This window comes from Hipposideros armiger, unplaced genomic scaffold, assembly GCF_001890085.2.
Source record: "Hipposideros armiger isolate ML-2016 unplaced genomic scaffold, ASM189008v1 scaffold_94, whole genome shotgun sequence".
Classification (NCBI taxonomy): Eukaryota; Metazoa; Chordata; class Mammalia; order Chiroptera; family Hipposideridae; genus Hipposideros; species Hipposideros armiger.
Window position 1 is genome coordinate 3,418,405 of NW_017731444.1, and position 13,194 is coordinate 3,431,598.

General features: G+C 54.2%; 1 protein-coding gene across 1 annotated transcript in view; it reads left to right on the top strand.

Annotated features, from left to right (window-relative positions):
* The window catches only part of MYLK2 (myosin light chain kinase 2), a 14,738-nt gene extending 1,550 nt beyond the window's left edge, over nt 1-13,188 (top strand). The window contains exons 4-14 of the mRNA XM_019645871.1: nt 49-605; nt 1,529-1,830; nt 3,442-3,547; nt 4,119-4,212; nt 6,514-6,623; nt 6,709-6,850; nt 10,229-10,299; nt 10,433-10,561; nt 11,122-11,274; nt 11,424-11,556; nt 12,530-13,188. Of these exons, the coding sequence (XP_019501416.1) occupies nt 49-605; nt 1,529-1,830; nt 3,442-3,547; nt 4,119-4,212; nt 6,514-6,623; nt 6,709-6,850; nt 10,229-10,299; nt 10,433-10,561; nt 11,122-11,274; nt 11,424-11,556; nt 12,530-12,610 (1,878 nt within the window). The 3' untranslated portion in view covers nt 12,611-13,188. The remainder of the gene's footprint in view (nt 1-48; nt 606-1,528; nt 1,831-3,441; nt 3,548-4,118; nt 4,213-6,513; nt 6,624-6,708; nt 6,851-10,228; nt 10,300-10,432; nt 10,562-11,121; nt 11,275-11,423; nt 11,557-12,529) is intronic.
* The last annotated feature ends 6 nt before the right edge of the window (nt 13,189-13,194 follow it).

A 13,194-nucleotide genomic window follows, 5' to 3' on the forward strand; every position in this document is an offset into this window, starting at 1 on the left:
CCCCCAGAACCAAAGAAAGAACCTGGCCCCGCAGGCCCAAAGAAAGAACCTGCCCCCCTAGAGCCAAAGAAAGAACCTGGCCCCCCAGATGCAAAGAAAGAATCTGTTCCCCCAGGCGCAGAAAAAGAATCTGACCTCCCAGACCCAAAGAAAGAACCTGCCCCCCTAGAACCAAAGAAAGACCCTGGCCCCCCAGACCCCAAAAAAGAACCTGGCCCCGCAGGCCCAAAGAAAGAACTTGGCCCCCCAGACTCAAAGAAAGAATCTAGACCACCCACCCTGAAGAAAGGTGCCAAGGTCCCTGCCCCAGAGAAAGGGGATGGTGCCCTGGCCCAACCCTCAACTAGCAGCCAGGGTCCGGAGGGGGAAGGCGACTTGGGCGGGGGGCCTGCGGAGGGCAGTGCCGGGCAGCAGGCAGCTCTGCCCCAGGAGACCGCAACAGCAGAGGCCAGTTTCAAGGAGCCCAACGCTGAGCAGGGGATCTCAGGCAGCCAGGAACTCGGAGAGCCCAAGGCGCAAAAGAAGGCAGCAGAGGGCCAAGAAGAGGCCAGGAGGGGCTCCCCTGCCTTTATGCACAGTCCCAGCTGCCCAGCCGTCATCTCCAGGTAAATGCCTCCTGTCTGAGAGTGGGGAGGGGTCCTGGGCTCTGTTCTCAGGGATCATGATGAGCTCTTCTGTAGTGAGAATTGCTGTCTTTACATTCAATGCTGCATTGGGTAGTTCTGACATTCAGCTCCCTCTGTCCTGGGTAGGCATTGGCCCTACCTCCTTATCCTTGGCAGAAACCAGGACTTTGTGATAGTTCATAGAAGTCTGGAATGTCAGGCAGGAGAGGTCCTCAGAGACCGCCGAGGCGGAACTCCTCTTTTCTAGGCACCTGGAGTACAGAGTTCCCTTTATCCCATGAACTTGGGTCTAGCCAACGGTGGGGCCGAGATGTCAGAAGGAAAGAATAACCCCTCTTCTTAATATTTATAATTATTGGTATAACATGGAAAGATAGCTGAAAACCAGATTGGTAGATCCTTACTAATACTTTCATAAATTACTAATACTTTTTTTTATAATAAAGCACCAGTGTTATGATGCAATCAATTATACTTACCTGAATGTTAATCATATTAATGAAGTCATTAATGATATATTGGAAACCACAATAACGCTTACCATATTAATTTGAATTATATATGAATTGCATTGACACAGTTTTTATGAATCAAGAGTTACAGAATCTCCCTAATTATATCCATAATGATTAACCATATCAATGATCCTATTAATAGTTTTAATGATCTAGTAGTGTGTTGATAGTCAACATAATGACCTCAGACATTTGTGGTATTATTAACATCCCTTGATTTTGTATAAAGTGAATTTGTATGCATTACCCCATGCACTTGGGGTGGGGGGCAGAGTCGTATTAGCTCCAGATTGCAGATGAGGCTCTGCAAGCATCGAGACCAGCTGGTGAAGGCCAGAGCAAGGCTGTGGCTGCGAAGGGCGTCACCTCTGTGTTCTCACCTTCTAGCCCCGAGAAGCTGCTGGCCCAGGAGCCCCCAAATGAGGCATCGGAGCTCATCTTTGAAGGGGTGCCTGTGACCCCTAGCCCCGTGGATCCCGGGCAAACCAAGGCAACAGAAGGAGGGAAGAACATTCTGGAAGGCAGCCAGAAGGAAGCAGAAGAGAAGGCTTCGGGCCAGGCTGGCCAGGCTAAGGTGCAAGGGGACACCTCGAGGGGGATCGAGTTCCAGGCTGTGCCCTCGGAGACATCGGAGGTTGGGCAGGCCCTCTGTCTCAAAGCCAGGGAGGAGGACTGCTTCCAGATTTTGGGTAGGCCAGGGGTGGGTGGGGGTAAGGGGGCTGGGGCTGCCCAGGCTGAGGGGAGGAGGGAAGTGGGCTCCCCAAGTCTCCCAGTTTAGAGGACTGGGCTGCCCTGAGCCATGCCGCACCCAGGCTGATGCATCCAAGTGTCACACAACTCCAGGAAATACGAGTTCCTAGTCCCTATTGATGGGTGGGGAAACTGAGGCCCAGAAAAATGAAATGGAGTGAGTGTCCCCAAAATCTATAGATAGGGCAGGGTTTGAACCTGTCGGGACAGCCAGGCTCCAGAACTCACTTTTGACTTTTCTCCTACTTTGGCTAACATGGGGCTTTAAAAAAAAGTCAGGCAGGTTACTGGAGCAACATCCACTCTCTCTGGATAGTGGACTTTGAAGTCAGTTTGTAGAAGGGCTCAAATGCCAGGCCTCGGTATTAAACTACATCCTGGACGGGGTGAGGAGGGTCATGGGAGCTATGGAGGATTCATGAGTTGAGGAGCACAGGTGTCTGTGTGTGGGAGCAGCGACCAAGCAAGCTGGGCACGTGAGATGGGGCAGCGTTGTGGAATGGCTTTAACTGACAATCAGACAAGGAGCCAGTGGTTTATTCGGCAGCGGGCTGCAGGGAGCCACTGAGCATGCGTGAGCTTGGCGAGTAGGTGAATAGGGAAAGGGCTTGGGCAGGGATGCGGCAGGGCTGGGGGTGGGGTGAGATAGGGTCAGGAGAGCCCAGAGTGTCCTGACAACCCCCTCTCCAGGCTGAGGTGCCCTGGGAGACCCGCCAGCCTGCCTGGTGAGCGGCACAGTGCCACCCAGACAGGGTGGGAGGGCCTGGCGGCTGGGCGGCAGCCAAAAGCCCTGCCTCCTCTCCCGAGCAGCCGCAGAGACCTCTGGCCCGCCCCGCCCAGCCCAGAAATCACATCCTCAGGGTGACAGGACCTGAACAACCTCCAAGGGCCATCTGATTTATCATCAGCCCGGCTTCCCTGCCGCCTCTTGCTATTTATAAAGAGGTTTCCATTCCCGATGATTCAGCCTGTAGGCGGCCAGGGCCAGCTGTTCCCCGTGGTTGTCACTAGGTGGCAGCCTTTCCCTATCAAACTTCGCCGTCAAGCCTCCTCCCCGCCCACCTCCTGTCCCTGGGCCATGCCCAGGTTGGACACCCATTTCACAGGTCCAGCCCGCTGTGGTGTTATTAGAGGAGATGGTAGGCAGTTTCCATCACCTACCCCATCAGACATAGTAACCCCTATCTGGCGCTCCACCGTTACAGTTGCCTTTTTTTCCCCTTTAATGGAAATGCAGATAGCTTGGGGCCATCATACCTTATAATGTGGGAGGGTCTGAGAAGTCCAATCAATCTTCCCCGTTGTGCCAGGAGAAGCTGAGCTCCCTCTGTCAGAGGCAGAGGCCTCCCAAGGCCATTGTGTGTGTTGGTGGTGGCAGAGCTGAAATTGGAAACGGGTCCCCTAGCCCCTGTCTTGGAGCCAACTGTCCCCCAGGTATCACTCAGTGAACTTCCCTGGGTGGGTCCAGGCCAGGCAGCAGGGAGTTGTGCCAGGGTGGAGCCGCAGAAGCTCTTGGCTCTGACTGTGGTGGCTCTGCTGTGCTTCCCCAGATGATTGCCCTCCGCCCCCCGCTCCCTTCCCCCACCGCATCGTGGAACTGAGGACCGGGAATGTCAACAGTCAATTCAGCATGAACTCCAAGGAGACACTGGGCGGGTGAGAGCTGGGACCCCGAGCCCGCCGGCAAGAGATCATGGAACCCCCTGGGGCCTCACATCTTCCCCGTGCAAGGCTCAGCCACACCCCATTAGACATGGCCCACATGGACACAATTGCTACTAGTGGCCACACCTGTCATAGGCAAACTGTCACATGGCTGATGTACAATCGTGTCACTGTCACTCATAGACACACCATCGGTTATGTACTCTTCCTCATTGGAAGCACACAGTATTTCCCAGTCTGTCTCCGTTTCAGACACCACACTAACCCCTTCAAAGTGATTCCTGCTTTGCAAAATGCCCAGAGCCCCAGGGCTCCTGCTTGCCACAAGCCTGTCAGTTGTCACATCAGGAGTCACCCTTCGGATGAATCTGCCCTTCCTGTGCCCATGGTTTGTGTGGTTCAGCCATTGTCCCTGCAATAGAGCTTCAAGAGGCAGTCAGGCCTGGCTGAGAAGAGCACCCTCGTCTCACAGGGGGGTCTAGATGGGAAGAGAGCACGCCCCCCACCCCCCCAGCCGTGTGCTCCTGGGAACTCCCTCACTCCTAGCCTCTTCTCTTTCCAGTGGCAAGTTTGGCGCTGTCTGTACCTGCACAGAGAAAGCCACAGGCCTCAAGTTGGCAGCTAAGGTCATCAAGAAACAGACACCCAAAGACAAGGTAGTGGGGGTGGGGGTTGGTTATGCAGAGGGGGAGGAGATCCTTGCAGTGGGGGCCTCTCACCTCCCTCTACCCACGAGTCTGCACCAGATAGACAGACAGACAGACAGCCCTGCCCCAGGGGCCTGATGTTCCTAACCATGAACCAGACACCTTAGTTAGTGAACTTATCCTGGGGACTTTCCCTTCCAAGAACAGGATATCCGTGCCCTCTGTTTGGTTCAATTCAACAAACACTGATGAGTGAAGGCTCTGGGCCCTGGAGGTTCTGAAGTGAAGTGAATGTGGTCCCCACCCTCAGGGAGCACCAAGATAAACAGGGCTGGTCTAGAGCTCTGCCTCCAGCGCCCAGCCCAGGCCTGGTTCAGAGGAGGCTAGAGCAGGGCTTGTGAAAGAAAGAGAGAGAGAGAAAGAGAGAGGGAGGGAGGGAGGGAGGGAGGGAGGGAAGGAAGGAAGGAAGGAAGGAAGGAAGGAAGGAAGGAAGGAAGGAAGGCAGGCAAGCAAGCCAGCCTCACATGGAGTGAGGGAGTTGGGTGTGTGAGGAGTTTGGTGTGTGACAACCTACCCACATGGTGTGGTGAGCTGTAACTCAGAAAAGCTAGCGTGGGGGTAGTAAGGAGGGGGCATGTTCCTGTCTCAGCCCATGGGGTCAGGGAAGCTTCCTAGACTGGCCATCTCCTGCATGAAGGCTCTGAAGGAGGAGGAGCTATTTTCCAGTGGAGAAGGCAGGGAAGAGAGTTTCAAGCAGAGGGGACTGTGGAAGGAAGGGCCTGAGTGCGGGAAATAGCAGGTACCTGCTGGGGACCCTTGAGTTGAGGCAGAGGGAGCTACGAAGTGAGCTTATGGGCATTCTGAGTAGAGACCACAGCACATGCAGAGGCCTGGAGCCTAGACCATATGAGAAGCAGCTCCAGGCTGCTGTAGCCCTGAAGTCCTCATCATAGCTCTAAGCACATTTGGAAAGCATGTATTTTCTACGTGACTCTGTCTTTCTCTGCCTCTTCTACTTCCCGGGCCTGGATCGATATTATTGACTGTGAGTCCTCAGGCTTCTATCATGGACCTGGCTCAGTGTAGATGCTCCGTCCACATGTGCTGTGTAAATTAATTGGAGGCATCTATTGATTAATTAATTATTAAGCAATTTTTCTATGCCATTCACCGTGGCGTGTGCTGGGGAAATGGCAGGGAACTCAAAAAGTCCCGGTCCTCATGGGCTGACATGCTAGAGAAGAGAAACAGGCAACTCAAAAACAACAAAACAAAAAGCATGGTGCTAGGAGGAAAACAAAGGCAGGTAAGGGACAGGGAGTGGGGGACTGATGGGGGCCGTTCAGATAGTGGGGTGAGGTTAGGCCTCTCTGAGGAACGTACGTAAGGTGAGATATGAGTGAAGGAATGGAATCACGGAAGAAATGGAGCAATACGGGTGTTGACACAATGCTCTGGGGGGACAGTTCGGGGAGAGGCCTGATTTGTAGCATTCGCTGGTTTCCATGGTATAAATATTTCTGCCGTAGCTGATTTCAAGCTACCAATATGACACCTGGCTTGCAAATTTTCTGGACGTGACAAATAGTGGCTGCGTAGGCTAGGAAGGCAGCGGTGGCGAAGGTGAGAAATTATGGAGTTTGTAGTCTAGCTTGAATATAGAGTGAAAGGATTTGCTCATCAGTAAACCCACATTGCACGTGGGATATGAGGTAGCAAGAATAAGAGAGGAATCTGGGATAGCTCCCAACTTCCAGTCCTGCACATCTGGGTGCAGAAGGATGTCCTTTTGCTGATGGGCAAGCTGTGGGCAACTCCATTGTGGGGAAGGGGCAGTATCAAAGGTTTAATTCTGGACATAAGAGATTTGAGATACCTATTAGACATCCAAGGGAAATAGCAGTTGGGCAGTGGGAGATATGGGTGCCTGGAGTTCAAGGGAGGGCTCAGAGGTGGAGATGTGTATTTGGAGATGAATTACACTTGGATGAAAAATCAAGTCAAGGGGCTTAAGGAGAATGCCCAGGAAGAGAGTGTAAGGGAGGGGGTGATGAGCAGGGGGGACTGGGCCCCGGGCATCCCAGTATTCAGTCAGAAGGAGGAGGGAAAGAACAGCAAAGAAATGGCGCAGGAATGACTGGGGCTGGTGAGGCTTGGGGGCAGGGAGAGACGGGAGGCAAGGAGGCCAGCAAGGAGGAGGAGGCTGGGCGGTGCTTCAGGCAAGGTCTGGTCAAGGGCGCAGGTATGGCACGTGGAGGTCAGGGAGTGACGATGCTCTGATGGTACCCCTGACTTCCCTGTTCCCCCCAGGAAATGGTGATGCTTGAGATCGAGGTTATGAACCAGCTGAACCACCGCAATCTGATCCAGCTGTATGCGGCCATCGAGACCCCACATGACATGATCCTGTTCATGGAGTAGTGAGTGTCAGCACTGGGGGGCAGGGGGCCCGGGTGGGGGTGCCAGAGGCCCAGAAGCAGCCTGTAGAGGGGTCTGTGCACACAGCGTCGAGGGCGGTGAGCTCTTCGAGAGGATTGTGGATGAGGACTATCAGCTGACGGAGGTGGACACCATGGTGTTTGTCAGGCAGATTTGCGACGGGATCCTCTTCATGCACAAGATGAGAGTGCTGCACCTGGACCTCAAGGTACTGGGCCTGGGCCCTCTGTGGGGGGACAGGAGCAGAATCCGACCACTTGCAATTTCTTCCATCCTCCCCCATCCCTCCTTCTTTCCCTCCATCCACCCTGCCATCTGCAGATTCAAAAAGGGTTTATGAAGCACTTACTAAGTACCAGGAATCGCGGATAAAACAGGGAACAAAACAAAACAAATATTTGATCCTAGCCTTCAGGAGCTTTGTTTTCCTACTAAGCACTTGTTGAAAGGGTCTTTTGCAGCCCTGGGAACCCCAACCTCAGTGCCTCCCACACAGGACTTTCTAATAAGTTTTGCAGAGGTGCCTGCCTCCCTTTGTGCTGGGCTCTGAGAGGCACCATGAGTGTTTATTTATTCCACAATTATTTGTTGAGGGCCTACTACATGCCAGGCAATGTTCTAGGTGGTGGAGATCCAGGGGTGAACAAAGTAGATAAAAACGCCTGCCCTCATGAAGCTTACGTTCTAGAAGGAGATTCAGAGAAACATACACACGTGGTAGGTGCTCACGAAAATGTTTAGTGAAAGAACATGTATATCCCTCTTCTGACCTTGCTTGGTTCCTTGCACATAGCAGGTTAGGGGGAGCAATAGCTTGCTTTTACTTTATTTATTTATAAAGATTTTTTTTTATTGGGGAGCAGTATGTTTTTCCAGGACCCATCAGCTCCAAGTCAAGTAGTCATTTCAATCTAGTTGTGGAGGGCGCAGCACAGTGGCCCATGCAGGGATCGAACCGGCAACGTTGGTGTTATGAGCACTGCGCTCTAACCACCTGAGCTAACCAGCTGCACACACAATAGCTTTTAGGATCAATTGGTAGAACCTGGAGCTCTGGAGTTTAGGTATGGGGGCCATGTGTGGAGCAGGCAGGAGCCGCATGAGTGCTGGCTAGCCCTGTCCATGGCAGGTGCTGATGTTTGTGGGATGAGTGGCAAGGCTAGTGGAGATGAGATATGCACACTGAGGTGGGTTAGCGCCCATCAGCGAGGTTGACCGTTCTTGCATTAGTTGAATTGATACCAGCTTGTGTGCTACTGTGCACTGCGGCAGGCAGAGGTAGTACCATAGAGATGAGGAAGGACACACCCCATCCCATGGAGCCTGCAGGTTAGTGGGGGAAACAGACATCCATAAAAGACTGACCAAATAAATAGACCCTTTTAAACCATTAAAAGCATTATGGAAAAGTGCGTGAGAGTAATGAGGAGCCATACAAGGTGAAATTGGAGAAGTGGGCAAAGGCCAGAGCATCTGAGGTCTGAAGCAGGCCAGGGAGCTGTTGCTGCTGCTGGCTACACTCATCCCATGCTCACCAGGGGTCAGCCACCACTCAGCGTGAGCACCCCTCCCAATAACCCACTTGGGTCAGGTGTGCTAGTATCTCCCCCACTGACAAGGGAGGAAACAAGGACATAAGGAGGGAAGTTTCAGTGGGGCCAATGTGGCAGAGGGAATTTAAGGGACTGTTGTAATAAGCCAGGAGAGAGGTGGTGGGGCTGGAACCAGGGGCAGTGGAGGGATGGGAAGTGGCCAGACCATGGATGCATTCTGAAACTAGATCCATTCTGATTGCTGATGGTTTGGGTAGGGGTAGAGAAGGGGAAGGGAAAAAAAAGAGTAAGGGTGCCCCCTGAGTTTCTAGACAGCCCCATGGCATTAGAGATCTGCCATTCCCCAGGGAAAGCCAACTTCTCTGGGGGTAGAACAGGGTCCCCAGTGAAAATGCAGTGCCCTGGGAAGAAGCTCAACCTTAAGCCTCTGTATCCTAAAATGTGGGTTTTTCAAGATAGCAATACGTTTTTCATCAAAAAAGGGCTTCACAGTCAAGTAAGCTGGGTGAACCATTTCCCAGGCCAGGGCCCCTCAGGAAGTCTGGTGTCCTCCAGAAGGAGATCCGAGTCTGTCTTGTTTCCCCCAAGTGATTGTAGCCTGGGACCTTTCTTTTCTTTCCCTGGTTCAGTGGGACCCCAGGTCAGCTATATTAAAACCATTAGTGTCCCACTCTGAGTGAATGCATCCGTTGGAAAGGGGCCTTCAGGAAGCATGTCGTTAGGGACCTCCAATCAAATGCCTACCGAGCCCCAATGAATAACAAAATAGTGTTAAAGGGCCGGTTAGGCCCTGGGGGAACTGGAGGACTTCTCCGCCTGCCTGACACAGAGGTCAGCTGCAACTCACTCAAGCAGTGTGTGGCCATGTGGCCAGCGCTCCTGCTGTTTCAGGAGGTGTTGACAATCAGGATATCAGGGTTTTTGAGCAGAATCTCCCGCCTTTGAACCATTGTTAACTACTTAAAATGTTTCTGCCCTGTAACTTCAGATTCGACCTGTGTCCGTGTGTTACTATAAGAAGAGGAGATGGAGGCCCAGAACGGGAAGGGCCTAGCCTCTCAGTAACTTCATTCACACAGTCACCTGTGCTTGGAGCGCAGAATTCTGGGAGCCTTTCCTGAGCACCAGTGTTTTTGTTAGACACTGAAGGTGGGGAGCAAGGCGGCTGGGAGAAGAAGGTCCTTGCCCTAGAAAAGCCAACCCACAAGCGTCCTGTCTGCTCCAACCCCCACTCTGTAGAGTGCACTATGGGTCCTTGTTGGCTAGTGGCAGACAGAGTGACGTCAGGAGACCAGTGCTAGAGTCAGACAGTCTTGAAGCCAAGTCCTGGCTCCAGGGGGTGACTTGCTCAGGGGTGACTGTGGCCAAGTCATTTCTGGGTCAGCCTCAGTTTTCTCAACTGTGAAATGGCAGTTGAAATGTTGAGTTGAGAGAAATGACAGTCTCTGCCTCATAGAGCTGTTGGGAGGGGCGATGAGTTAACACATGGAAAATGGAAAGTGGCTGACACAGGTCCTGACGTTTTGTAGGTGTTGCCATCATTCCTAACTGGGGAGACAAGAGTAGCCTATCTTAGAGCATCCCAGGAGCAGCGTGAAGCCCCTCTGTCCGCAAGAGGCTTCTTCTGGGAGCCCCGACCTGGTGTTTTCTTTCTCGGGTCTCTGGAGCCCTGTGGACCTGGGGACGGCCCTGACCTGGCCTCTCACCCAGGGTGCAGCTGTCCTCTGCAGGCTTCCTGTTTCTCCAGCCTTGGAAATGCTATAACATTGTTGTCCTTTCATGGCCTTAAATGAAGGGAAATCCCACCTGAATCCACCCAGAAGCCTTGTGCTACGAGGCCTCGTCTGAGTTGCTCTCGGGCCCTCAAGAATCCTCATCTGTGCCTGGAGCAAGGCGGTCTGAGGGTCTCAGATGGGCTGCCCGTTCTGGCAGTCCGGGCCTCTGGCCCAGGGAGCCTGGGACTTGCAGGGACCTGGATTGGGAGGGAGGGTGAGCAGGGACAGAAGCCAATCCAGGCCACCCCTTCTCCTTAGCCAGAGAACATCCTGTGCGTCAACACCACTGGCCACTTGGTGAAGATCATTGACTTTGGCCTGGCACGGAGGTACCACCTGGGGGTGAGGGGAGCAGGGCAGGCCTCCGAGGGGGGCAGGGGCAGGGGCGGAGTGGAGGGTTCCTGGGAATCGGCTGGGAGCTGTGTTCTGAGCTCTTGGTGTTCCTCCCCACCCCCACCCCAGGTATAACCCCAATGAGAAGCTGAAGGTGAATTTTGGGACCCCGGAGTTCCTGTCACCTGAGGTGGTGAATTACGACCAAATCTCCGATAAGACAGACATGTGGAGTATGGGGGTCATCACCTACATGCTGTGAGCCCCAAGGGAGCATGGTGTTCCTGGGGTTGGGGCACCTGGGTGGGCAGCTGAGGCCAAGATTGGCCTTCGAGTCCTGGTGAGGTGGTCCCGCCACCCCACTTGCTCAGTCAGGGGTTTGTTGGCGGTTGGGAGTGCTAGGGAGAACCAGGAAAGGGGAACTTTATTCCCATTTTATAGATGGAGAAACCAAAGCCCCTAAAGGCATAGCATCCCAGCCCAGAGCTCTGGACAGAGCTCTGATGACCCAGGGTCGGGGCAGAGGGGTAGTGGACATTTTTTGTGCACTCACCATTCCTCTTCTTTACTGTAATCCTGGGAAGCTGGGATGATTATGCCCATTTTACAGATGAGAAGAGTGAGGCTCAGAGAGGGGAAGTGACTTGCCCAAGGTCACCCAGCCAGATTCAAACTCAGGTCTGTCCCACTCGAGAGGCTGGGGGTCTTTTCAGCACATAGTGCTGCCTCCTAGGATCTGCCCCCACCCCCCAAACCCCCAAAGGTGACTCAGCATCTCTAATCTCACCTCCCTGTCCCCTGCCATTCCCTCCCTCCAGGCTAAGTGGCCTCTCGCCCTTCCTGGGAGATGATGACACAGAGACCCTAAACAATGTTCTATCTGGCAACTGGTACTTTGACGAGGAGACCTTCGAGGCTGTGTCAGATGAGGCCAAAGACTTTGTCTCCCATCTCATTGTCAAGGACCAGGGGTGAGGCTCACTATAGGATGTGAACCCTGTGTGTGAGAGCCCAGTGCATGCGTGTGCAGGCAGGGTGGGAACTGGGCTGGCAGGCCGGGTAGGCTCCGGTGCCTCACGGGCATGCCACCCATTCTTGCCACGCTGCCCCCTCCCCACAGGGCCCGCATGAGCGCTGCCCAGTGCCTTGACCACCCCTGGCTCAACAACCTGGCAGAGAAAGCCAAGCGCTGTAATCGACGCCTCAAGTCCCAGATCTTGCTTAAGAGATACCTCATGAAAAGGCGCTGGAAGGTACCGCTGGGCTGTGGGGCCAAGGGGAGGGGCACAAGGGAGGGACCGCAAGGCGGGAAGAGCCCTTGGCACCAGATCCCAGGCCCCACCAGCCCTGCTTTGGCAGGGTCTGTTGACCAGGCCTGGCCTTGTCTGGAAAACAGCGTTGACTTTTCTCTTTGTCCTGGGCTGGCTCCTGACCCTCCACCCTAAGGAGGGGCGTTCATCTGGGGCTTGGGCTCAGGAAAAGCTCTCTGACCTCATCACAGGCTTCCTCCCTTCATTTTACAAATATTTATTGAGCCTCTACTACTCCTAGGCACTGGGGACACACCAGTGGATAAAAGAGGCAAGCATTTCAGTCTTTGGGGACTGACTTTTGGTAGGGGGTGGGAGATAGTAAAAGGGGCTAAGGAAGGGCTCTAGAAAAAAAATAGGGATGTCAGGAGTGCCAGAGGAAAGGCTGCACTTCTGTTGAAATAGGTGGTCAGGGAGGGAGCATGTGTAAAAAGACCTGAAGGAGGTGAGGGTGAGCAGCGCACTACTGGGGGAAGAGTGTCCCAGGCAGAGGGAACAGCCAGTGCAAAGGACCTGAGGTAGAAGTATGGTTGGCAAGGGTGAGAAATTGGTAGGAAACCAGTACGGATAGAATGGAATGAGCCAGGTGGAGGGGGAGATAAGGTGGGAGAAGAGCGGGAAGCAGGGTGTGGAGGGACTCGTTAGCCATGGCGAGGGGTTTATCTTTTACTTGGCGCAAAACCATTGGAATGCCTTGAGCCAGAACAGTACTCAGGTCTGGCTAACAAATCTGTTGAATGGAAGAATCTCGGAAGATGCAAGGCCATGGCGCCTCCTGTGGCTATTTTGGGCAGTGCACCAAACTGCCCCAAATTCATTTCTGGCGCCTGGCCCTCCAGGAATGAAGGGCACCTTAAGAGACACAACTTCTGCCCTGCCCTGATGCTGACTGGGACTCCTCTCCCTCACCCCCCAGAGAAACTTCATTGCTGTCAGCGCTGCCAACCGCTTCAAGAAGATCAGCAGCTCAGGGGCACTGATGGCTCTGGGGGTCTGAGCCCCAGAAGTGGCTGAGGCCTGGACGCAGCCGCATAGTGCTCAGGGCTGAGGCCACACAGCCCAGAAGGCCAGAGCAGATGGGCCAGACCCCAGGGTGGGCTGGCCAGGACAAGGCTGCGCCAGGCCGGGAGGCTCCCCACGCCTCCACGCAGCGACTGCTTCCCCGACGAGAGCCGCCTCAGATGTGGCCTGAATCCATCCTGCTAACGCCTCCCCAAACAGGGCTCTGGCCCAACAGCCACAGCCTAGGTGCCACAGGCCGGGCCCCATTGTTCCCTCCCTGGCCCCCCCTCTTGGAACTGCTGTCCTGGTGACCCCTGCTTGGCCCCACCTGGGCATCCCTGACCTGGGCTTGCTCCTAGCTAAAGTGGGAGGGCTGGGGGTCCCAGTGTGTGGGGCTTCTGTGGTTATGGATGGGAGGTTTTTGGTGAGGCAGGAAGGCAGCAAAGCCGATTCCTGAGGCCCAGCTGCCAGGGAGACAGAGCAGGCTTTGTGAAAGAGGACCTCCATGCCCCGGCCCGCCTCCCCACTCCCAACAGATAAGGCTTAGCACACACCATCTGGCCCAGCCTGGCCACCCCC